The 27,254-nt window shown below is 43.0% G+C and overlaps 1 protein-coding gene across 4 annotated transcripts in view; it reads left to right on the top strand.

Moving 5' to 3' along the window:
- The window catches only part of AFF3 (ALF transcription elongation factor 3), a 451,975-nt gene that overhangs the window by 50,350 nt on the left and 374,371 nt on the right, over positions 1–27,254 (top strand). For all 4 annotated transcript variants that reach the window (XR_008318873.1, XM_053306211.1, XM_053306212.1 and 1 more), the window contains exon 2: positions 24,236–24,356. Coding sequence is in view for 3 of the 4 variants with exons in the window: in XM_053306211.1 (XP_053162186.1) it covers positions 24,236–24,356 (121 nt within the window). In the remaining variant the exon portion in view is untranslated. The remainder of the gene's footprint in view (positions 1–24,235; positions 24,357–27,254) is intronic.

The following is a 27,254-nucleotide window of genomic DNA, read 5'->3' as shown; positions in this document are numbered from 1 at the left end:
TTTAAAGCTAATAACCAGCCCTTTGTACTTTGCCCTGAAACCTATTGGCAGCCAGTGCAACTGTTTGAGAACAGGCATAATGTGGTCTCTCCGGGATATCCCATGGACCAGTCTGGCTGCCGCATGTTGAACTAACTGAAGTTTCCAAACTACATATGAAGGCAGCCCTACATAGAGTGCATTGCAGAGGTCCAACCTGGAGGTTACCAGCTGGTGTGCCACTGTTTTCAGATCGTTCTCAAGAAACAGGCGGAGTTGTCGAATCAGTTACAGCTGGTAAACACTCCTGGCCTCAGCCTCAGCCTGAGGGACCAGCGGTGAGACCCGGGTCCAAGAGTACACCCAAGCTATGATCCTGTTCTTTCTTGGGGAGTGTAACCTCATTCAGTTCAGGATGTTCTATCCCTTCTTGCCGATTACGACCACCAGCAATGAGCACCTCCGTCTTGCTTAGATTCAGCTTATCCCTCATCCAGCTCATTACTGCCTGTTGGCAGACACTTAAGGGGCCAATTGCCATTTCCTGATGTTGATGACAAGGAGAAATAGATTTGGGCATCATCAGCATGTTGATAACACCCAGCACCAAATCCCCTGATGACTGCACCAGGTGGTTTCATGTAGATGTTAAAAAGCATTGGTGACAGAATGGAGCCCTGAGGGAGTCCATATAATAGCTCCCACTTTAAAGAGCAACTGTCACCAAGCGCCACCATCTGAAATCTACCTGAGACATAAGAATGGAACCACTGTGAAACAGTGCCTCCTATCCCCAAATCCCTCAGGTGATCCAGAAGGATACATGGTTGATGGTAACTAAAGTTGCTGAGAGATCTAAAAGAACTAGCAGAGTCACACTCCCTCTGTCAATTCCCTGGCGTAGGTCTTCTATCAGGCTGACCAAGGCCATCTCAACCCCATAGTCCTTTCTAAAGCCAGTTTGAAATGGGTCTAGATAATAAATTTCCTCCAAGACTGCTTGGAGCTGGTCAGCCACCACCTTCTCAATCATCTTACCCAACCATGGTTGATTGAAAACTGGCCAAATATAAAATATAATAAATATTTTAAGTCCCAAATTAAAGTAATGATTGTCAGTCACATAAAATAAAAGCAATGACTGGGATCCAAAGGTGCTACTTTAGCAATCTCCAAAGCCTGCAACATGTCCAATAGATTTTTTTTTCCTTTTTCCTCTTTGAATGGGGATCTTTCCTAAATTTCAGATAGCATTTTTAGTAGTAATAATCCATTCACCAAAGGATATTTAACATCCTATGTGAAGTAGTTTGTTTAAAAATCCTGTTTAAAGGTTCACATTTCCCTGGCAGAGCAAAAACACTCTCCCATTAGCTGAGGGGATTATGACATCAGTGGAGATCAACCTTCCTACAGCCTTCTGGTCTGTGTGGGAGGACTGACTGACTGACTGAGTTGTATAGACTTATTTTGTGCTGATTCCTCAAAAAAATGGCTGGAAAAGGATTTGTAAAAGGAAATTTTGGAAATCTGCCTCTTGTAGATTCCTACATGATCACAATCTTCTTCACTGGTAATCAAGATTACATTGAGTGAGGATGAGGGGAGTGAAGACCACAACATTAGTATTAGAGCTGGCTCTATAACTCAAAAAACCCACAAAAAGCTTCCCTCCAAAAATATTGCCCTCTTACATGGCTTGCCAGTATGGGAGAAATATTTTTGATTTTTCTCCTCCTAAAAAAAGTGGGGTGGAGCAAATGTGCAAAGAAAGGGGAGTTGTGTGAAAAGTGCTTGTCTCCTCTTTTTGAAACAGCTGAGAATAATTCCTGTCAGAGCTAGTGAAATCTCCCCCCCCCCGAAAGGGAAATACCTTGAAAATAAAGGCCTCTGAGGTCGATTGGACCTGCTCCCCTATATCAGGTAGGCCTCTACTGCTTAAAGTGGCAGTGTTGCTGTTTCTATATGACAGTGGCCGCTCATTCAGGACTACTAGGCTGCAGAGCTCCTTTCTGGCTATCACAACGCTCCAGCTTTGTACCTCATAAGCATAAGGGGCTGCTGATTGTCTTACAAGTGCCAGAAGGCCCTGAACTTTTAGGCATAACAAGCAGACATCCAACTGGTGAAACTTCACCATATCAGGATAGAAACAGCACCTGTTGATATTTCCCCTTATACTAGTATGCCATATAAGAGGGTGATTTGGGGGGAAGGGGAGTTTTTAAACTTCTAAAAATCTCTCGAATACTACCCTTGTGGTCTTCACTCCTCTCCTCTCCACTCCCATTTATTTATTTATTTAGCATATAGATATCCCACCCCTCTAGTGCACTACTGCTTGGGGCGGCTCACAACATTAATAAAAAAATGTAATGTAAAAGTAAAATAAGACTAATAAAATTAACTAAATTTAAATTAAACAAGTTAAAACCAGGCTAAAACCACATTTACTATTACATTTTTTTAAAAGTTCCAAATTAAGAGTTATTTTCAAAGCTAAAAAATGATAAAAACTTTACCACTATTAAACTATTGATCAGCACCTCCATTCTCCACAAATTACTCCTTTAAAAAGTGGGGAGGGCAGGAAAAAATCAAATAAACATATAACGTTGGAGGATAATAAACATTTAATAATTTATTTATACTAACATTGAAATGGTCCTAACACACAAACAACATGGATTTCTCACTGAACATCTTTTCTCTTCTCACTGCATCTAGCCAAACTTTTTCTTTAGGAATACACACAATTTTTTCTTCTTCTGGTGTGCTTTTTGATGTGCTCTTGCAAAGTGGAATTATACACCACTTGTACCTTCTAGAGTTTTCAAAATCGTGGTTGTTTTGTGTCAGGTTATTGCAGGAAACTTCACTCTCCATACTCAGAATGACCAGGCCTCAAAGAAACACAGCAGTGATGGTGTCACAGAGAAGCCAATGGTTGCTGCGGGGGGTGGGGGGGGGGCGTGACCAAGTAGAAATTTCAAGCCTTGGTTTCAGCTGCATATAAGCAGATTTCAGGAGAACAAAAAATGCCAGATGACTTAAAGTCAGTTTTTGGTGAGGTCTGAACAATAAAGTTTTTTTTAGGAGACATCCTTATTGTAGAACTCTCCCCATGAGTTTTGTCAATTGCTTATAAAAGGTTTCTCATTAGGAAAGTGTGAGCTGCGCCTGGGTGTGGTGACGTCTTTTTCTGGCTTGAAAGGTGAAGAAGTGGCTTCAGAGTTCCTTGTGTTAGGAGAGGGAAGGTTGTAGCACCTATGCCTTCTTTTCCTTATTACACGGCGACCAGCCAACTCCCAGGGTTAGGGCTAGCCGATGTCCTTGTTGGAACCTGGCCTCTCATGATCGGCTGGTCCTGCCTTAAAGAGCTGTGCACAGCTGCTGCAGCTCTCACAAGAACCAGGACCCAGCCGAGATCTCATCCTGAAATCTTGTGAGAGCTCCAGGAACCCTCTTCCCTAGCCTTCTTGACCCTCTAGACTGGGCCTATTTTGGTGGTGGCCACACCTCCAGGCCACCACATGGTCACCCAAAGGAGGGACTGATGGGCAGGGCCTGCACAGTTGTGCCTGGCCACTGCCTAGGGTAAGTGCCTCCCTGCTCCTCAGCCCCCCTCCTGTTGTGTCCCAACAGAAGGATTTCTTTCTGTGAACTTGGAGAGCTTCTTCCAGCTGGACTAAATGGCACAATAGTCTTGCTCAGTACGCGGCAGCTGTAAACCAAATAAGGAGTGGCAGAGCATACAGGTAGTGGTATATGTCTGCAAAGGTCCCATATTGAATCCTTCACAGTTTTGAGTGGATGGATGAGCGAGGATCTCTGCCTAGAGAGACCATAGAGAGCTACTCCCAGTTGCAGAAGACCGTATTGGACTGAATAGATCATTGATATGATTAAGCATCTGGATCAGCATAAGCAACCGTATGACGTTTGTCTCCTACAGATAAAGCAGCTTCATATGTTTTATTTAATTAATCCACATTTTGATTTTTAAAACCTACTGGTCTCAAATTTCACCACACAGATACAATATATCCTAGTCATCTATAACTAAAACTAGTGGCCAGAATACTAATTAATGAAGGAGTGGTGCTTTGTAACATCCAGTGGTACTGTGGATGGATCAACTAACTCAGCACCAGTAGTCATGCAGAAAGTTGGGGAAATTTTTAGAATATCCCATTCCACTGGAAGCTGGCTGTGTCACCCAAAATATGTCCCTGAGGGCTACATGAAGCTCAGAGACAGAGTTTTGAGTGGTACAGAGCACTTTTTGGGGGAAGCAGAGAGAGAAGAAATTAGCCTGCCCACCTGCCCTGCCCACTCTGTACTGCAGAACTAAGAAATATTTGCGCAGTGTGGATGGAGGTGTCTCCCCTCAGGAACACATTTTTGGGTAGCACAGTGGTCTTCCAAGGTAAGAGGAAGTCATTGAAATTCATCTCCCTGACCCCCACTCCAAGCTCTGTTAGTCTGGAACTTGTCTGTGATTGATTGATTAAGTGCTGTCAAGTCGGTGTCGACTCTTAAATACCACATAGATAGATTATCTCCAGGATGATCTGTCTTCAACTTGGCCTTGAATGTCTCTCAGTGGTGCATTCATTGCTGTCATAATTGAGTCCATCTACCTAGTTGCTGGTCATCCTCTTCTTCTCTTTCCTTCAACTTTCCCCAGAATTATGGACTTCTTGAGGGAGCTGGATCTTCGCATAATGTGTCCGAAGTATGATCGTTTGAGCCTAGTCATTTGTGCCTCAAGTGAAAATTCTGGATCGATTTGTTCTATGATCCATTTGTTTGTTTTCCTGGCTGTCCATGGTATCTTCAAAAGTCTTCTCCAGCACCAAAGTTCAAAAGCGTCAATGCCTTTTATATCTTGCTTCTTCAAAGTCCAGCTTTTGCATCCATACAGTGTCACAGGAAAAACCATGGTCCGGACGATTCTAATCTTTGTAGGTGTAGACACATCACAGCATCTAAATATCCTTTCCAAGGCCTTCATTGCAACCCTACCAGGTGCTAGTCTGTGGAGTATTTCTTGATTGCTGGATCCTTTACTGTTGATGGTCGATCCTAAAAGGCAGAAGCTATCCATTACATCAGTGTCTTCATTTTCAATTCTGAGGCTTTTTGCTGTACCCGTTGTCATTAGTTTAGTCTTCTTTACATTTAGTTGTAGTCCTATTTTTTCACTGTGCTCCTTGACTTTCATTACTAGAGCTTGTAGATAATCTACATTCTCGGCTATCAGAGTGGTGTCATCGGTGTAGCGCAGGTTATTGATGTTCCTTCCTCTAACTTTAAAATCACGCCCATCTTCTTCCAATCCAGCTTCTCTCAGTATATGTTCAGCATATAAATTGAATAAAGACGGTTGGCTGGCCAATGGCTGTAACAAAAACTGACTGACTGAATAAAGAGGGAGAAAGTATACAGCCTTGTCTTACTCCTTTGCCAATCTGGAACCACTCTGTTTCACTATGTTTCGTCTGGACAGTGGCTTCCTGTCCTGTTTATAGGTTTCTCAAGAGAACAGTAAGATGTTCTGGGACACCCATTTTCCTAAGGATATTCCACAACTTGCCATGGTCAATGCTATCGAAGGCTTTTCTGTAGTCAATAAAGCACATATTGACCTCTTTCTGGTGTTCTTGGGGTTTCTCAATTATCCAGTGTGCATCAGCAAAGATGTCTCTTGTTCCTCAGCCTTTTATTTATTATTTATTTATTAGAAACATTTAATATACCGCCCACTCTGAAGACTTTTCTGAAACCAGCTTGAACATCCGGCATTTCCTTTTCCATGTAGGTCTCTAATCTGTGTTGGATGATCCTGAGCATTATTTTGCTACCATGTGAAATTAAGGATATTGTGCAATGGTTTGTGCAATCTGTTGAGTCTCCTTTCTTTGGTATGGGTGTGTAGACTGATCTCTTCCAATTTGTTGGTCACTGTGTCATTCTCCAAATTTGCTGGCATAGTTTGGTTCGATCCTTGACTGATTCTTCTTCTGTTGCCTGCCATATTTCTGTAGCTGTTCCCTCAATTCCTGTAGCCTTCCAACTTGGTAATGACTGGAGTGCTGATCTAACTTCATCTTCCCGTACTAGAGATTCTTGCAAGTAGGGAATCTCTTCTAGAGTATCTTGGATGTTGATGTCCTTGTTGTACAGTTTTTCAGTATACTCCTTCCATCTTTCTTTGATCTTCTCTGAATCAGTTACTACCTGTCCTTTGGCATCCTTTAACATACCAATTCACGGTTGGAACCTCCCTCTGAGTTCAGAGATCTTTTGGAAAACCTGTCTTGTTTTTTCGTGTCTATTTTCACCCTCAAGGTCTTTACAGATGTCATTGTAGTACTGCTCCTTGTCTCTTCTAACAACTTTCTGAAATCCCCTATTAAGTTCCTTCCTGAGGTCTTTCTCTTTCTTGACTTTGGCTTCTCTCCTCTTCTTGGCAATTTCCACCATCTGTTCTGACATCCATTTTGCTTTCTTCTGTTTCTTGGTCTTTGGCAGTCTCTTTTCACATTCGTCCTTAACAACTTCTTTGATTTCATTCCATAGCTCCTCTGGTTCCCTATCAATGAGGTTCAGAACTTCAAAGCGGTTCCTGATGTTCTCTTTGAAAATGGTGGGTACATTATCATATCGTGGAAGCTGGATAGCTTTGTTTTTCTGCTGTCTTTGTTTAGGGAGGAGGAATTCTCTAATTAACCTTCTCACCCTCTCGCACTAAATTATAGTCACAGGCATTGCCACAGAGTTGGGGAGGAGGGAAGTATTCCCTCCTCTACTCCTTCGCCTATCAGTGAGAACAAAGATCTGAGTTCCGCTCCAGGAGTCCACCAGACCAACAAACCCCATCCCTGCTGATTGTCTCATTTTCGGCAGCCCCTGCCTTAAATAAAGCCCTACATTTAGGACACTGCTCCCCACTTCCAGCTTGCACCTTCTTCCCTGGCCAGGCAAGTGGATTGGCCACCCAATCCCTGGCCTCCCAAAGGGCCTTGTTCTTCAACTCCACCCCCTTCACTAGCATTTCTACACATGTCTGCAGCTGTGGAGCTGATATCATCGCTGATATCATTCTTCTGTCTCTTGGGCTGCACCCTCCCATTCCCCAGCAGCAGTTGCCCACCTTTCTGAGCCCTTCCTGACTTCTGAAAGGTAATTACTGGGGTTGTCCTGGCAACTGGAGCCTTCTGCTTCTCTTGGCACACTGCCATTTGAGTGGGTAAACAACCCTGTTTCACAGAGGAGGGTAGGAAATCCCGACATCTGCTTTAGCTTGACTTGGAACTTGCACATGAGCTGTTCATTATCTGTTCCACAGTCGGCCCCTGGCCATGTCTTCAAAGAACCAAAGTGGCACTTATACACATGGACATCACCAGATAGAGTACACAGAAATCAAATTGATTACATTATTGGTGCAAGGAGGTGGAAGAGCTCAGTTATAACAGCAAATGTGTATAAGTACCACTTTGGTTGTTTGAAGAATGTGCAAGAGATCATTGGCTTGGGAGAAACTAATAAGTCGTTCTCCTGCTTCATTTCTGTTTTCTAGGCCATGTAGGCTGACTGTGTTTTCCTCCTTACCTTTTCCAACTTGGGCATTTCACTCTCCAACCACCACCAGCACATCTTGCTTGCATGTTCTCTCAATTTCAGACTGAACTTGAACATAAAATTCATCAACTTCCTCTTCTTCTGCATTAGTCGGGGCATAGACTTGAAGAACTGTCATGTTAAAGGGTTGTCTATGAAATCTAATTGATATTAGTTGGTCACTGACCGGATTGTACCCAAGTACTGTCATTGCTGTATTTTTCCTAACTGTGAAAGCAACACCTTTCCTTCTTTGGTTTTCATGTCCTGAGTAGTAATCTGTATGATTTTCTGACTGAAAGTGTCCCATTCCCATCCATTTTAATTCACTAATGCCTAAGATGTCAATCTGTAGTCGATTCATTTCATCTTTCACTGTGTGGAGCTTTCCCATATTCATGCTTCTTACATTCCATGTTCTGTAGCACTGACAATTATCAGAGAGCATCAACAGTTTGTTAGGATGTCAGCCACTATTCCTTATAGATTAGAGTAAAGAAATAAACATTTTTGTTAAGAATCTCATTAAATTGTTAAGAATCTCATTAAATCCCATTGAAAATTAGACATTAATGTAATTAATATGAGCATTGTAATGTTTGACATTACAAAACAATGTGTATCTAGAACTGGGTTTGTAAGTTATAAGTAAATGCCATATAACACAGCATTTATATCTATCCACATTTAACTTGCTATTGATTTTGAGTTTATAAATGCTAGAGATCAATTTCTTTCTTTTTGACTTATGTATTAAAGGTGAAAACAAAATATAATCTTTCGGACAAGATATTTATGTAAGAAGTATGGAGGGGGAAAGGCATTGTGAATTGAGTGCAGTCAGCATATGCATGTAATAATGTCATGTAAGGAAATTTTATATAGCAAAATGACTCTGAAGTAATCTATTGTCTTTTTGAAAGCAATGCATATTTGATATGTAAGATAAATGGGTCTTGCTAAGTGAATCACAGAATACACTTGCATACAACATCAGATTGTAAAACAAGACTAGGAGATAAATATCATTAAAGTAAAAATGCCTTCTAATTAGTAATTGTTTTTGCTGTTAAACACATTTTCAGTGGGTGAAAGTATCTTTTCCATTATAAGCCTAATAATGGAGATTATAATAATAGGTGTAAATTAACGCAGTGGGAAAACATTTACAGTGTAACATTCTAAATTAAATATGACATTAACAAGTCTAATGTTTAAATACTGTATAATTAGCATTTGTTCAACTCTTGACAAATTATAGCAATATAGACATTAGATGACTTTATTTATAGCTTAAGACATTTTTCATGCTTTCTTTCTTCGATAAACATTAAACGAGGCAAGTTTACTCCCCCCCCCTTTGCATTTTGTTGTAGCAAGGCATCAGCCACAATGACAAAGGGAACATCAAAATGCTGGAGAACTTAAATATTAACCAGAGGCATTTATTTTGCAAGTAGTATGCCATATTGTTAAAAGATTTAGTGGTATCAGCACTGTAGCCATTCATAGCTGTATTAGAAATAAAATACCGAGAATGGTTTATGCATAGCAGGTACAGAGGTAATAATACCCACTGTGCAATAAAATATTTGAATCCCCTGTGTGCCTCCTCAACGCATACATTGCTCCACTAAGTGCTTTGCATTGATGTTTGTGTCTGCAAATAAATATTGCCAAAAGTGCTTTCTTTTTATAACAGCAGCTAATAGGAGATTGAAAGCCAAGTGCAGAAGCAATGAAAATATCCAAACAAACAAGAAGCAGCTTACTGATTTAATATGTGACAAAGGATATCAAATTTTCCACATTAGAGCCCCATCAAGATCCAAGCTAGACAGAGGACTTGACAAAGCAGGAGTAAAATGTCGCTGTCTGTTTTATTCAGATGTAGTACTTTTAATAAACAGATGGTAACTTGTGCTATAACTGAGCTACTGGCAGAGCTAGCTGTAGGCTCTGATATTCTCTGGATGAAGCCCCCAGTCTGCTGTCTTGTCTTCAGTGCACAGAATGGGGGAGCCCAAGTTGAGCTGTCACCACCAGCATAATGCTGGCCCAGGCTGACCTGCTGTCAGGGACCTCCAGGTTTGAACTGAGATGCTTAAGAGCTGAAGCAGACACTTAGATTTTGGAGTGTGTGATTCAGGACTGTGGTTGCTCAGGGCTCAGAGCCCACTATGGGTGCAGAAGGAAACAGAGGAGTATAACATCAGCCTTTGTATGAAGCTTTTAGAAGAGCCAGACCTAATATAAATCCTGAGAGCCCGGCCTTCTGCCCTTGTCTTGTTCTGGTCAACAAAGCAATATCTTCTGTCTGCTGCACTTCAGACACTGATTCTGATTCCAAGTCTGGCTTCAATTTCTTCCAGTCTCAGGTCCCCAATTCTAGATTCAGCAATGCAAGCAGAAACCTTGGTTGGAAATTCACATCCTCCGTCTTTGTTGCCATCAAGACATCATCAGTTTAGATTTCATGCAAAGTAAAGAATCATATTATTGTTCCTAGCAGTTCATGTAATCTTTTAGGAAAAGCCCTTAGTATGAGTCATTGATTAATCAAGTATACCTGTGTGTAATATATATATGATGGATATTTATATACTGTTTTTCAACAGAAGTTCCCAAAGTGGTTTACATATAGATAAATAGTTAAATTAAATTAAATTAAATTAAATGGCTCCCTGTCCCCAAAGGACTCACAATCTAAAAAAAGAAACATAAGATAGATACCAGCAACAACCACTGGAGGGATGCTGTGCTGGGGATAGATAGGGCCAGTTGCTCTCCCCTGCTAAATAAAGAAAATTGCCGCTTTAAAAAGGTGCCTCTTTGCTCAGATAGCAGGGGAATCTCCTAGTCAATAGGAGATTCCGGGAATTGAATCTCCTACTCAAGCCTGATCAAAATCAAAGTACTGGGAACTGATTGGCAGCCATCAGTTCTTTTCTCAGACATCCAATCCCCTGTAAGCAGCCCTGCCTGCTTGTTTAGTTCCAGTTCTCAAAGCATTCTACCATGAAGGCTTTCTGTGAAAGTTCTTACATGGCTAGTAAAACCTAGAGATGTGCAGAATGTTCTGAGTTGGAATGTTCTGAGCTCAGAAGGGGCCATTCTGAGTGTTCAGAGCTCGGAACAGAACACCCCTAAAAAGGAGGTCCTGTTTTGAGCTCAGAATGGAACGTTCCGGCTTTTTAAAAGAAAAGAAAAAATTAAGATAGGGTGATGCTGGGGACGACAATAGGTACCTTTAACATTAAATTAATGGAAGCACGTACAGGTACCTTTACAGTTATATTAATCGGAGTTCTCTCTTACCACCAGTAGTAATACTGGCACTGTTCAAGCCACCATCACAGCACTCTGGCTGGCATCCTGCACAGTATTATGAACTACATATGTATACACATGGTGCTAAACTAAGTTTCCCTCAATTGTAAGAGGCTCTTCATAGACTATCCTGTGTTGTCTCAGCAAACATCTGCATAAACAGCATGTGTATTCTGAGTATTGAGTTTTGCAACATGTTCAGCTTGGGGCAAACTGCATGTTACAGGATGTGCGTGCTTAGTGCTTTTATGTTTACTTTTTCAAGTAGTAAATAGTCCCTTGGATTGGGAACATAGTGGAAGGAGGACTACTTGAATGCTGCCCCCGTCTTGGTCCTCATCTGGTGCTAAGAGAAGATACCAATTGAAGCGTTTCATCCTTGACATATAGTAGTCACTAGCTGGGCCGGGCGCAGAGCATCTGTGCCTCTGACCGGCCCACCCACAGCTGCTGCTCTCCTCCCACACGCCCGGCTTTCTGGCCGACCGGCTGTTTCCCCCCAGCCCACTCCCCCCCCATGCCTTCTGGTGGGCTGGCTAGCCTCCTCTCCCCCCCACCCCACCTGCTTCTTGCCCCCACCCTACCGTTTCTGGCTGGCAGGCCAGCTGGAAAGCTGGCCCGCCACCTCCTCCCACCCACTCCTGGTAGCAGCTGCCTCTTGTTCCCTCCTGCCAGGCTGGGCAGGCCCGCCACTGCCTCCTCCAGCCGACCACCGCCATTGCCACTGCCATTGTCTCCCCATCGCTATCCCCCAGGCAGCTGCTTGCAAACTCTTGCGAGAGCTGCCACACATGAGATTAGCGATGGGTACATTTAGGATAATTCTGTAGATAGATAGGTCAGGGAGATGATCTGGATCAGGACTGTGGCAGGAGGTAGGGTTAAAGATTTTCTCCTTACCTGCTGTGGTCCCAGTCTTTCTGTGAGCAAAGAGAAATCTTTTAAAAATGATGAATCTCTTTATTGATCTGGGGGAGAACAACTGGCCCTATCCAACCTCAGCACAGCATCCCTGATAGATGGTGTCTATTTTACGTTTGTGAGCCCTTTGAGAACCCATTGTTGAAAAGCATTATATATCAATATTCGCCATAGAAGTAGTATTTTTTACGTAAAAATAGCAAACATGGAAACACTAAGCATGCACTTCCTGTAACATGTAGTTTGACCCTTGGTGTCAAACAAGCAAATAAGTTTATTAGCAAGGAGCAAGCTGAAGATGTTGCCCCAAAGTAGACTACTTTTGAAAGTAGGTGAGTTCTATAAGTAATTTTTTTGGTTTTGTTGCCAGTTTTAACTGGCCTATTTTATTGTTGCAAGTTGCCTTTAATACTTCATGAAAAAGGTGACTGATCAGTTTAATATGTACATAATTTTCATATGATTATTTGCTTTCCCATTATAGGCTGAAACTAAGGGCATCTGAAGTCATACTGATATTCTATTATAATCAGCATCTGGCTCTTTGGCATAATCCCTGTGCAGTTTATTCAAATGGCTTTGGAATACTTTGTGCATCTGTTGGATAGTCTCCTGTAATTTTAATTGTATGTGTTCAAATCTGGCAGTATGTAAAGGAAATGTAATTAGTCTGAAGCTGAAGCACTTTTATTAATCCAGACATAATATTTCAATATAAAACAGAATTCAAGGGTCTTAGTTTGGTCTACAGTGGTCTCAGCACTTGTGCAAGGAATAGCACATAGCACTGCCTGGTTTTCCTCTTGCATTTCAGTCATTAGGGGAAATGGGAAGTCTTTGTGTGCCTTCTTGCTTGCGCTTCTCTGCTTGGTCAAGGATATATTGATATAGATATGGGAGGCATGCACAGACTTCCCATTCTGCCTAATGGCCAGGTGTGGTAACTGTGTGCACATGCTGCAGGGGAATATGGAGGAGCCAGGGCTCTTCTGTGCCCTGAGGAGATCTTTCTACATGGCTGCTCTCTTCTTGCTTCTGGTGACCTGGGTTGTACCCAAAATGTTTTGTTAAGTAATGTTTGCTAATCACAACAAATGCCTTTGATTTGTTAGATTCCTTTGAATGCTATCTTTGTAGACAAATAATAAACCGCATACACACTTCTAAAGGAAACCAGACGCCCACATTTAGAGATTACAGTGAAATATTTGTAATATTATATAAATGATTTCCCTTCCTATTATATAAGAGTTAAAGGCAGTGGCATATCAAGGCCGCTGGAGGCCCTTGTTCAGCCCATCATCATGGCCCCACTGCCCAGCAGCGCCCTCTGCATCTGATATCAGACGCACCCCTACGTCTGACATCAGCTGAATGGGGCATGGCCCCATTCGCAAACCACTTCAGCGATCAGTGCTGGGTTTCCAGTGTGTTCGGGAGCACCTTTCCTTGTTGGAAAGGCAGAGAGATGTGTTCCCGGCAAGGCTGGGAATCCAGCACTGGCTGACACTTCTTATGAACAGAGCCTCTGTGGCCCCATTTCTGTGTTTCGCCACGCCACTGTGCCTGGTGTCAGATGCAGGGTATGTGACGTCAGAAGCAGGAGTGTGGCTGGGGTGCCAGGAGCAGCTGCAGGGGTGTGGTGGCCCAGGCTTTTTGGACCTGTTCGGTCAATGGTGGCTACGCCCCTGGAAGCCATTTTTGGAAGGGCAGTATAGAAATTGAATGAATGAATGAATGAAGAGGATATGGGCTCATCATCCATGGAAGGGGTCCTTTCTAAAGGAGCATTTCCCTCTTCCTCAAATCAATATGCTCCTTCCCTGAGACCTTCATTTCCCCTGACAGCAGTCTCCCTGTCAGCCTTAGAGTGGGATTCCTCTACCACGTCCCTGAAGGTCTCGTCTCCATGCTGCTCTGTTTCTTTGAGCTTCTTCAGATTCACCACCTTGGTCTTGAGGGAACGAACTTGTTCTCTGAGAGCCAGGAGTTCCTAGCACCAGGCACACACCCATGACTTCTGCCCATGGAGCAAATAGTCGCAAATGTGACACTCTGTGTAATACACTGGGAAGTGCCCTACCCCTGCTGGCTTTCTATCTTCATAACTGGTTTTGTTGGCTGTTTACAGTATTTAGAGATTTATTAGAAAGTTAGGTCTTAGCTGTATTGGTCAGCTACTTAACTGTTCAAACTTCCTTTCTCAAGAATATGAAGGAGGGAGTAGTACTTACCATCTCTTTCCACAGGGCTCCTTGTTATCACAGGGACTTGTTTCAGGCTCCTCTACTGGGGAGGATCCAGGAGGGACACAGACCTTGGACAGCTCCAAGAGGAAGAGTTCTGGGTATCAGCCAGCTCCAAGTAGGAATCCATAAGTTTAAGTCTAGCAGCCCAAGAGGAGATATAGCTCCAGCATCTGCTTAGAACAGAATGTCTGATGTTATGGCTGCTGCCCAGGTAGAATGGCTCCATCTCTTCCCTGGGGAATAATCTGTTGCTTAAAGTGGCCTTGCCCAGTTTCTAAATACTGCTTCCAGAGGAGCTGGGGGATCCTTACTAGGACTGGCAGGACCTCTGGAGTCTCTTCAGAGGATGAAGGCAGGGCTGTGTCCTTGGCTTGTGAGGGAAGAACTGGCTCAGGTCCTCATAGTTCTCTCGAATTGGGGTTCTGGAAGCATGGGGTTGCCATACTTCCCAGACCTTTTCGTTGGAGATGGAACTCCAGGAGCATCGACTTGGCATCTTTTATCCTAGTGACCAACTAAACCTAGTGTGCCAACTAAAAATGACTGGATTTCATTTAAAAGATTGGGAAGATATCTAAAAGGCACAGCTTACTTAAAATTCAAGCAGCAAGCAAGCAGCAAACCAGGCTGGTGGGATACATGGATGTGGATTGGGCCAAAGACGAGCTGACTGTTTTCTGCAAAGTTAGAACTATCGGTTGGGCTAGCTTGAAGCAGTCAATTGTTGCTCTTTAATCCACAAAAGCATAGTATGTGTCAGCAGCTCAAGAGTGTCAAGAAACTGTGTGGCTACACAAACTATTCTTAGACTTTGGAACTGATGAGCCAAAGCCAACTGAGATGTTTGAAGACAACTAAGGATGTGCTCAACTCACAGATGAAAAAGATTAAGTCTCGGATGAAGTACATTGGAACAAAGCACCATTGCATACGAGATGTATAAGATAAAGAGCTTGTTGAAGTGACGTACTTTCTGACACAGGAGATGGTGGGAGATGGTCTGACTAAGTCGCTACCAAGGGACCATTACCAGACTCTTGGAACTCCAGGAGCATAGACTCTTGGCATCTTCTCTGCTAGTGACCACTAGGGGCATTAGGGGTAATGACAGTGAGGAAGGGTCTTCCTCTTTATTTCACTCTTCTTGTGTGTGTGAATCTCTCTGATCTGGCTTTCTCCGATTGCTAGACTAATCTTCTCAAGGCCTGTTGCTCCTGCCTGCTTGTTCCCAGACTGTGTCTTGCTTTCTGCTCTGCTTAGAATGCATTATCCATGCAGCTCCTTTCTTCCCCTCTCTACTCTATAATATGAAGACAGAAAGCTTGGGCATGCAGGCTTTCTATCCAATAATGTAACTTCCTTTACTTGCATTTGGATCTTAAACAACTGTCTCGAGCTATTCTTTAATGGACTCAATTTTTGCTGCTCACACTGGTACTGTTATAGTTGAGGTTAGTCGAATTCCTTCCCTCCAACATATTTCTCCTTGACTTCACACTCTGCTCCCTTCTTGCAAACTAAAGAGCCTCCTAGATCACTGGCTAAGCCTGTGGAAGCTGTGATTTTGACTTTTATCCACACTTCCATTGGCTGAGGAGATTGTACAACTCCAAGTACTTTGAAAAATCATCACAGATCAAAGTTCCCATAGACCAGGCCTGTTTAACATTGGACCTTTTGCAGATGTTGGCCTACAACTCCCATAATACAGGGCTATTGGCCACTATGGCTGGGGATTATGGGAGCTGTAGTCCAAAAACAGATGGGGGCCCAAAGTCGAACAGGCCTACCATAGACTGAGGCAGCCATGCAAATGAGCCAGACCTCTGTTGGAACTGCATTTCTCTTGCCCTTTCCACCTAATCCGCTTTCTCTCAGACTTCCATACAGCTTTGAGAAAAGCAGGGAAAGCTAGCTAATAGTAAACATAGCAAACATTTAAGAAAGTTCAGAGAGAAAAATCAGCAAGTGCCTTTAACATAATATATTTTATGCTCATTTTATTACTTGTCTCAGACCACATAACTTATGTGATCAATAATGTTAATTCGGGTGTCACTAAAACTAATGGTGTGTCAAAGGTACAGAGCTATATATACAAGTTGATAAATCATACAATTGTGATGTCTGGCCTTCATCTTTGGCTGCATAGTGGAAAAATGGAGCAGAGAGGGCAACAAAATCTAAAAATTGGGATGCTTGGATGATGGGATTTTGCATTAAAATTGGAGGTTAAATGTGTGTGTAATCTGGATGTTTGTTAGATTTTTTTCTTTGATATAGTAAATTGAGACATATGAGGTCAGTTAGATGCAAGACTAATTGTCAGGGAACTTGCCATCAGCAAGTTGCAAAAGCAATTGCAAGACTCCCAGATTGGACTCCTGTACCAAATACCTTAGAGTGTTCTGTATTAATATTTGTTAAGGCTTGGCCCCTGTTCTGAGATTGTTGCTTGCCTAGTACTCCCATCAAATGCAGTAGTAATGCTATAATGACTAACACTGCAATGGCTAGAGTCGTAGAAGATTTGAATCAGTATGCATTGGTAGTGTAACAATAACATTTAATAAAGCTGAATTCAATTAATTAATTAGTTAATTAATTAATTAACTGAGAGATTTCTACCCCACCTTAAGTATTAATACTACCAAGGCGGTTAACAGTAAAATAATCCACAATAAAATAATAGTGGTTAGAAACAGCAGATTTCAGAACAGAGCAGCAGATAAAATCAGTTTCAGCTAGTGTTTAAAACAAAGGAGAGATGATAAAAAGATTGTTACTTGGTGCCAAAAGGATTTGAGATTCAGTGCTAGGCAAACATACCTGATGAGAGTGTTCCATAAATGGGTCACCATAGCCGCCCCCCTCCCCCCGACTACTTTCTCGGCCCTGTGGGCCATCTGACTGTCTCCTTGCCTAGCCAGTCCTCATTTCCAAACCGTGTTCATTGCTGAGTGCATGAACAAATTGCACAACCGGCAACAGCAACAAATTGCACAACCAGACATGGCTGGGAAATTATCTCCAGGGGGCTTCTGCAGCCCTTCTAGGGTTCTGGTCTTGCCCCTTGTGCATGACACCACACACAAGGGGGGCGGGCATGGTCAGAGCCCTGGAAGGGCTGCATGAGCCATCCAGAGTTCATTCCAGATAGTGTTTTCTTGTTGGGCACATGTATTTTCCTTTCTCTCCCTTGAGCAAGGGAGAGGAAGGAAAATACAAGTGCCCAGCAATTGAATGCTAGCTGAGAATGAGTTGCGGAGAGCTTGCACGAGCCCTCTGGGGCTCTGGCCATGCACCCCCCTGCAGTTTACATCACATACAGGGGGGAGTCAGTGATGCACATGCATCCCCGCAAAAACCCAACAGGGCTGCTGGGGATGGGGTGAGCATGGGCCCACGATCCCTTAGCTACACCACTCTTCTTGGCTCCACCTATCTGTGTTTTGAACCCAGAGGAGAGCAGGCTTCCCTCTAAGACGTGTGGCTGCACGTGCGCAGACACACTCCAGGCTCCCCATGCAGCAATCCCTAAAGGCTGCTCACTCACCCTCTTGCCGCTGGCTGCTGCTTCCCTCTTCCAAGAAAGTTCCACTTCCTCTGCAGCTGCTGGCTCCCATTTGCTTCCCTTCCTTCCAGTCTCCACCCACCTCTGCTTCTCCCTTCTGCTTGAGCTCTTGTGCAGGGACTTGTCTCCCTCCTAGTCCTGATCGATCTTGCCCTGGCAAGAGCCCACACCTCTGCTTCTCCCCGCCGCTTGAGCTCTTGTGGAGGGAATTAGCTCCATCTGAGTCCCATTGGCTGCAGCAAGCCCCAGGACTCCATCCAAGTCCCGTTCCTCCAAGGAGCCCTGAGCTGCAGCAAACGTGACTCGGATGGAGCTGATTCCCCACACAAGAGCTCAAGTGACAGGGAGGAGCAGAGGCGGTGAGTGAGATGGGAACTGGAAGGAAAAGAAGCAAATGGGAGCCAGCCGAGGAGCAATGCCACCGGACTCTGGACTGAGTCTGATAGACAATGAGAAAAGGTGTGGGGGGGAGGGGAGCAGCAGCCAAGGGAATACAATCTGGAGTCTCAGACAACAGAGGAAAGGTGTGTGTGTGTAGAAATAAGAGGGAAATCAGGACTCAGAGCTGAGGGAACACCAGTGGGAGGGAGTCTGGGGAAAAGAACTGGAGCACAGTACCAGTTTCAGGGGAGTAATGGCAGGAGAGAGGGCATGCCCTCAGCTCCTGCCTGTGGCTTCCAGCAGCATCTGGTGGGCCACTGTGTGAAACAGGATGCTGGACTAGATGGGCCTTGGGCCTGATCCAGCAGGGCTGTTTTTATGTTCTTACAGCACACCTTGGAGTTGGAAGTTGGAACATAAAGAGCAACACTAGTCCCCATCCCCAGTCTATTCCCAAGTATAATTCTAAAATAATAATGATTTCAACCTTTAAAGCCCGTACGCTGAGGCTCTGAGAATGGCAGCATAATAAATAAATAAATAATGGTAGGGTGGCCAGAGCGTTTGCGTGCTGCTGCAGTCACAGAGGTGTGGAGCGGGAATGCAGCTTCAGTGCTGCAAGTCACTGTATTATTATAACACAAAGCACAAACAGGCAATTTCCTGGGATGACCTCGCAAGGCTGTGTGGGGCAAGACAAAACAGCAGGTCAGAGGGCTCCAACCTTGTGGTGGCATAAGACAGAGCAATTCATACAAGCCTGCCACTGAATCTTTCTGAATCTTGCTTGACCTTCTCACCCTCTCAAAGAACCCCAAAAGGCTGAAATTAGTTTCAGTGTTGATTAACAAGCAGCAGCAGAAGAGAGGTGGGGGCCTGGGACTGGGGGGGGGATTTACAAATGTGTGTCACATTTATTATTTACTTGTGTGTGAGGGAGAGTAATGTGCGCACACTGCCTTGATGCGGCCACCCAGAACAAAACTTTTTCCGCTCACTGATAAAAATTAGAGGGAGCACTGGAGGAGAGCCTTCAGTGATGATGCATGGGTGGATACACACGCTGGAGGAAGCAGTCCTTGTGGTACCCAGGTTTTAAAAAGCGTTTTACTCAGCATTCGGGTGTGTGTGTGTGTGTGTGTGTGTGTGTGTGTGTGTGTGTGCATGTATGTATTCTGGAGAGGGTTTCCCCTCCTCCTCCTCCTCCTCCTCCTCCTCCTCCTCATATTTGAAGTTTTGGGGGAAGGTCTTACATGTTCTCTAAATTTTTCTGGGTCCGCCCCCCAGACCTTCACTCCTGTAAGCAAAACTGTAAAGGAAAACATCAGTGTCTAAAGAACTGTGTGTGCTGCTTACCAGTGATGATGGAGATAACTCACTGCATAATTAAGCATCCTAAATGTACATAAAGTTAAGTACACTTAATTGTGTATTGTACTGAGCCCTTGTATAACCTAACATTTCACACCCACATGTAGTGTTTGTTTTGCTACCCAGCATTTATATGTGGTCTACAATATGGTAAATCATAATTGCACACACACTGTCTGCCACACCAGACCCTTTTAAAGCCAAACGAATCATAACACGGCATAACACGTACATCATTTTCTTGATTAACTTTGATGAACCTCCAGTCATTATCCATTATAGTAACGGTAAATTGAAAATGCTGCTTTGTTCGGATAGCATGTGTAGGCAGTTTTCATGAGTCATAGAATTTATTACTACTAGACTTGACATTGGTAATGAAATAACCACATTTTGCTTTTCCTTGGACATGAAATATAATGCACAGCTGCAATTATGCACCCCTTGCTTTCTACAATAGGACAGATAGTTCTGTATTTTTGTTGCTGTTAGGAATTTTTATTCCAGAAGTGAACTGTGTCACACTGCTAACTGTGCAAACATCTGGGAACATAAATATTTTATGCTGATTTTAAAATATTGCAGGAAATGAAGAATTTGTGTTTTGTTTTCCAATTCCCCAAGCAATAGGGAGTTCAGGATAGCCTGCTAATGGCCTTTTGCTTTTAAAGGAGTGAGTTCCAGAAGAGAGCCATATTCAGTATAGTCTTGGCAAGTCTCAAGATAGAATCAGTACCAAATTGACCCATTAGGAGAAGTATTAGGGTAGCAGCATCTTTGACCTTATAATTCTTATAGTTACTACATTAAACTAGTTTAAAATTTAATGTCTTTCTAAACATGCTAAACAAGTTAGTTATGCTGCTAGCAAGCTTTTTGCATTTAAAAAGTCACATCTTGTGATTTTAGGGCATGTACAGTTGAAAACAGTTGAGAAAAAAATGAATTTCAGTGCCATTGCTTTTCCATGATGTGGCTTGCAGATCAGATACACTTGCACATAGTGACTGGCATCCTGACTAACAAAGCAGGAATGCAGTGGGAGAATCACTGGTGCTTTTAAAAGTTCAACTAATTCAGTTTCACTGCTGGTTCCATGTGGGCCTCCCCTTCACCAGGAAGTGCTGCTTGCTGCCCCAAAATATGTCCCTGTGGGTCATACAGTTGAATATATTTTTGGGTGACCCAGAGAGATTCCAGGGTAGTTGAAATTACATCCCCACCACCCACACAGTACAACTTTAGTTTAGAACTCTTCAGAAGCCCTGGCACTACACTGGTTCTTCTCCTTTTGCACTGGTGCTTTATTAGTCAAGATGTACTAATAAAGCATTAGTCAGGGATTAGGGTAGCCCAGCCTGGGTCAGGCTGCTCGTGTGCAGCGCCGGGATCTGCACGGATCTCGATGCTGCCCACCCACCTGACCCAGTCCCCCCCCCAGCTTTTTACCCAGGGTCATGTGGGTGCTTGGGCTGCTTGCAGCCCAAGTACACACAGAGATGGGTGCCTAGAGCACCAATCTCATGGGAATATCCCCCAATGCACCATGCTTGGCACTGCGTGTAGCAGCACAGATCATCTAGGAGCATGGTCCGCTCTCCCAGCAGCTTTACCTGGATCGTCTGGGGGGGAAGGTAAGTTATGCATAGCCTCCCCCCTGCCTACCCTCCTGGTCATGTGAATAGCCTTATTGAGTCATAGATAGCTGGGTTTGGGAAAGGGTATATTCCATTCTAGGGTTTTCATGAATTCAATTAAATCTTTCACCTTCAATCTAGCTTCTGTTAGTGCATAAGTAGCTGATACCCGAAGACTCGGAATGATTGTATTGATGTTTGTATAGCAGAATTTCATGGTTAGTAGAAATCATAAAAGCTATGAAGGATGAAGCATCAATGAATCCAGCTTTAAAATTGCTGGCAGCAAAAGTTTTAAAACTCATGCTGCAAAGTGAAAAATGAAATTTAACCAGGCATTTTGGTGAAGGAGAAGTAATTTATTGGATGTAAGATGAAAAGCTGTGAGAGTAAACATCAATCTCATCTTAGACACATGTCACTGATTGATGTTTGCTCTGCACTGCTGCCTGGAGGTAAACTCTTTGAAATAGCATACTAGGTACTTTATCTGTCTGAGAGAAAGAGTACAGTTTGTTAAGTTGCTGCTTTTTTGAGACCCTGCTACATCTTCATGTTCAATCAAAGGGAAAACAGTAAATCAGAGTAATTGCTTTGCCCTGTGGCATTTCTATTTGTAAATGGAGGAAAAAATAGTGTAGAATCCTCAAATTAACTTCTGTTTAAACTTGGTGAGGAAGCCTAAAGTCACTAGCAATGTAAGCATAGCATTTTATTAATCATGTCACAAGTCCATCAAAAGCAGATACTTTGTTCTAATTGCACTCTGGCTTGTGTTTTCATTTCAAAATGCTCTCAATGCTGAGAAATTTAAAACTGTCACTTCTGGGAAATCACTGCAAGCCATTAGTATCATAGAGTTAGGAATAGTAATCATTTTTGTTTAGCTGAAAATGAAACTGATGTCATTAAATTGGCCAGTGAAGGAATTTGATGCAACTTATTCATGCAAGGAAAAGTAATTTGCACCTATTAGATGATCATGTTATTGAACAAGATGACTGCTCAACATCACTGTTTGGTTGAAAGGATTAGCCATATGAATGTACTAGGCAGACTCGTGGTCCACCTGGCCTAGGATGGTCTGCACTGACAGGCAATGGTCAGAGGCAGTCATTTTGCTGAGCCTTGTTACCTAAGGGCCAAACTATCCAGTGGGAGAGCTGGGTTTCCATCAGAGGCCTTTAAAATGAGAAGGCATGAATCTGGAGGGAAGGTATGTGGGAAAGGAAGGGTCTTTAACCCTTTCACCTACCTGCTGCTTCTCCTTTGCACACATTCTTCCCAGCTGCTTTCTGCTTCTAGATTGCTGGAAGCAAGCAACAGGGCTGTTGCCTTAATGGGGACTGTTGCTTCAAGGCCAAGGGCTGTTACATTCAAAGGGGTTGTTGCTTGAGGACTTGCTGAAAGCATCTGGTTAGCCACTGCTGGAAGGCAGAAGCAAGAAGCTGCACTAGATGAACCATTGGCAGCTGGGCTCTTCTTATGTTCTCAGTGTTGTCAGTACTACAGTATTTAGTGCAAGCAATTAAGTGAGCAGTTAATGTGGGATGTGAGCAATGAAGGTAAAATTAAGGAGATGCTGATACTGCCAACTCAGTCTTGACTGCCATCATCTCTACTCAGAAAACTCCACTCAGCTTATTGGCTTACTTAAAATTTCTAAATCAAAATGGCTGGTTTGTAAAATTCTGAAATCAATCTGATGGACTGTCAAGTAGGTGTGCTTAGAACTTCAGCCTGAATTGTACTTCAGCTGATTGAGGAGGTCATTCCCTTTCCTTCTAAACCAGATAAAATTTACAAATTGTTTGTTTTTAATATTCAACTACCAAGGATCCAAGATTTAAGAGAAAAACAATACTTGATATTTCTATTTTACATAATTGAGGACCATGTGCAGTCATGTATTATTGGAGCAGCTGAAGCAAGCATGGTATAACTAGCAACCTGCTACTTTTCTCCCATACATTCTTTGCTGCTTTTGCAGATGAGTAGAAGAAAGAAAGGTAGAATTTTTGAGAGAGACCATTCTTGTATAGCATGAGCAAATAGCCAGGTATCTTTCTGTAGGGCCTTTCCTATTTCCTGTGGTGTCAAAAAAGCAAACACAAAACAGTTAGTAAAAAATGCCCAGATTAATATGATTGATTGGCATAGTATGTAAATCAGGCTACCAAAATTTAGGGAACTGGGATAAATCAACCCAGCCCCAGGAGGACACTGGATGACAACCAGTGCACCAAATAATGTTTCATTATTTGGGGAGAAGCAGTTTTAACTGATCCTTGCTTCCATCTATAGACCTCTGTGCTTCCTGAAAATAGATTCCTGAGGACTGCAGAGCCCTCAGGGATATATTTTCAGAAAGTACAAAGGGGTTGGAAAGGGGAAGAAGGATAAATGAAAATCACCCTTTCCCCATTCCACATATGAAACCTTATTCAGCATGTGAAAGTTTGGTCTGGATGTCAACCACTTTGTCCTTAGTCTTACTATTGTTGTAGGGATGGGTTTTGTTTTATTGGATAGAAGGAGATATTTCTGTAGGGATTTAATTCAGTCTTTGGCACTTCCCCAAGTATACTTATTTATTTTCTGAAGTTGTGATGGTATCACATTAGTCATAGAGAAGAACTGTTTCAGTTGTATTTTCATGACCCTAGCTGAGATCAAAAGAAGGTGAATTATTGTGAAAGCCACTGCAGCATGTAGATTTAACCGCTCTTTAGGGAGCTTGTTAATTAAAGAAGAAAAAAACACTATAGAATGAAGCTAGTATTTGATTTTTTAAAAGCAGCATTCTCATAACACTCTAAAGGAACTGTCAGAAGAGGTAATGTGTTCATAGTTTCTATTTAACTCTAGCTTTAATTACTATCTGCTTTAAAAAGTTGTCAGCCTTTTCTTCTAAAAAGATGCTTCAATACTTCCTCTGGCTCATTCCACCATAAAGACCTGTTCAATGCAGGCTAAATTCTGTCCCCCAATCTCTCCTCCCTTCTTCAGAATTTAATTAATTGGTGTTTGTGTGTAGAGACAGGGAGGGAGAATGTGGCACAGAAGTATATTGGGACTTGAGCTTCCCTGTCTTATTGGACTGGTAATAAACTGATTCATATTTATTTGGTCAATTCTATGTTCCTTCCTTTCTTTTGTTGTAGTGTCTATGACCCTGACCGAAATATGCTGCGGAGGAAAGAATGGGAGAGGAGAAATCAGGAGATCCAACATGATGATGGTTTATTTAACGCTACTTACTCTCTCTTCAGTGAACCATACAAGGTATATATTTTTACTAATATTACTCCCGATGTCTAAAGAATTGTTGATACATTGCTCTCAGAGAATGGAAAAATAGGTATTCCCACTTCTTATGGGACAAAGGTTTATGAATGGAAGAGGCTCAGTTGATCTCATTCACTAACCTGTGATGAAATAAACTATGAGGCTGTTCTCATGCACATCCTAACGGAAACCCACCCTGGGTTAGGCTGTGTGTGAGAACCCTAACCCTGATTATGTGTCTTCTTGGACTGCATTCAGCTTGAGGAGACACAGAGATAAGGGCCTAGAGTGCCTGTCTCCTGTGGGATCCCCCAGTGCTCCACACTCAGCATATGGTGCATTGTGAAATACTCAGAGGTATTGTCCTGGCCTCCAGTGCTGCATGCTGTTCGGCGCAGCACTGCTCATGTGGAAGTGTGCTCCACGCTCCCAGGGTAGGGGTGTGCATGGAACCTTTATGGGCCTCCGAATGGGTTCGACCAGCAAGTGGTTCTGCTGGTTTGAAAGCAGGGGGTGCAGCTTTAAGGATGGGTGAGGGTGCAATTACCCCTCCCCCCACTTTCCCCCCACTGGCATCCAGTTTCAGTAAACGGGCCGGCAGGGAGGTAGCCCAATGGGCTTTACTGAAATCGGATGCCAGTGGGGGGAAAGCGGCGGGATGGGTAAGTGCACCCTCCCCTGCCCTTAAAGCTTCACCCCTCCTGCCTTTGACCCCTCCCACCCCGGTTCTGTGCACATCCCTAACCCAGGGACCTTTCCATGATCATATTGGGTGGGGGGAGGATGAATATTGCACAGTCTTTCCTCCACTTGCCCAGTAGGTCGTGTGAATCACCCCTATATCTGATGTTTCCCTTACACATTCCTGATCAGCCTTTTCTTGAAAAAATTCAAAGGAAGTAGATATCACAACTCCATTTGCAGCTTATTCTGATGTCTCACTGTCCTCATAGTTAGGATTTTGAGAATTCTGTAAAATTTCTAGAGTGCTTATAATCTTTCTCAATTTATTGTCTGCTTCTCCATCCAGGTCATTGGTGACAATATTAAATGGCACAAGATCCAAAACAATCAAAAATTGTTGTATACCTTCAGAGTAAAACTGTTGAGTGCAGCATTTCCCTCTTGGCCTCCATGCTAATAGTTAGTCATGCTGTACAGCTCAATTGTAGCTGTTGTTGCCCACAAGTTATATCCCTGCTAACTTGGCAAAGGGGCACCTTTTAATGTGGTGATTTTCTTTATTTCGCAGGGGGAGAGTAACTGGCCCTATCCACCCCCAGCACAGTACTTCCAGTGACTGTTGCTGGTGTCTATCTTATGTTTCTTTTTAGAATGTGAGCCCTTTGGGAACAGGGTTCCATCTTATTTATTTATTATTTCTCTGTGTAAACTGCTCTGAGCCATTTTTGGAAGGGTGGTATCGAAATCAAATCAAATCAGTCAAATAAATAAATATCTAGAGCTGATGGCTGGTTATGAGGTGAGCTGGAACTGGCTAGGAGAGGCTGTTGGGCCTGGACAAAGGTATGGAGACAAGTCCCCAGCCCTGACAAAAGGAAGAGGGCAAGGCACTGAACAGAGGAGAGGAATGATGGGTTGCTGGCACTGGAGATGTGGATAGCCTGACATTTCAGAAAGAGATGATACTAACTCCTGCTGGAGCAGACTTTTTGCTCGCTTCTCCACCGGAATGGAGGGTGTGCATTTGCACATCGGCTGGATTCACACCAAAATCCATGCAAGATATTGAGCAGCACTTCACACATGATTTGGGTTTTGCATTGTGTGTAAAACAGCTTAGCCTGTTTTATGTCCAGGGTAAAATAAAAACAAAAATCCATTTTTTGCATGGTTTTTTGTTTGTTTGTTTGTTTGTTTGTTTGTTTGTTTGAAAATTCAAACTTGCAGTAAGCCCATGGTAAAGCCTGCTGTCTGGGAAAGCTCCTGGTGAGGAAACACGGGCAGTGAGTGTACCATCTAGGTCCCAAACCCTCAACCAAGCTGGAGAGACACAGAACAACATCTATATACCGCTTTTCAACAAAGGTTTTCAAAGTGGTTTACACAGAGGAATAACAAATAAATAAATGGTCCCTGTCCCCAAAGGGCTCACAATCTAAAAAGAAACATAAGATAGACACCAGCAACAGTCACTGAAAGTACTGTGCTGGGGGTGGATAGGGCCAGTTACTCTCCCCTTGCTAAATAAAGAGAATCACCAAGTTAAAAAGGTGCCTCTTTGCCCAGTTAGCAGGGGTCCTTGAAGGACCTCTAGAAGTGGACTAGAAGGCAGACAGAAGACCTCCCTAGAGGTGGACAGAAGACCTTGGCAGACCCCTAGAGGTGGACTAGGCTAGGCAGAACCACTAGCTACCTCTTTAAAACATCTGAAACAACTTGCCTGCAGGTATCATTTACTTGAAACACTTACTTAAAGGATTCTGCTTCTTCTTTCAAGTCCTCATAATTAACGCCTATTATGTTGAGTTGCTCTCTGCCCCCATGGAGGTCACAAGATCTCTTTCCAGTCTGACCATATCTCTTTATAATAAACCATATTTCTTTAACCAGATGCATAGCTTCCCCATGGTGATTTCTTTTGGTCTGAATCCCTAAAGCTTTCTTGTAAGGAGTCATATGGTATTAGAGTTCAAAAATCTTGCTAAAGTTCAGATATATTAATATTTTATTTGGCTGCTGAATAAAATATTTTATTAAAAGGAAGTGGTTTACTTCAAGGTGAGTATGTATGCTAATAAAACTGCACTGTCTGCTAGCAATAATTCAGGCTTTATTCAAGAGGTTTACTAATTAGTATTTTCAAATTATATGGCACTCTTCCCTAAACTGAATACTAAAACCATAACAATTTGGTCCAGTACAAGCAACCAT

Source organism: Hemicordylus capensis, chromosome 3 (genome assembly GCF_027244095.1).
Source record: "Hemicordylus capensis ecotype Gifberg chromosome 3, rHemCap1.1.pri, whole genome shotgun sequence".
NCBI lineage: Eukaryota > Metazoa > Chordata > Lepidosauria > Squamata > Cordylidae > Hemicordylus > Hemicordylus capensis.
This window is presented reverse-complemented; position numbering and strand designations above follow the sequence as displayed.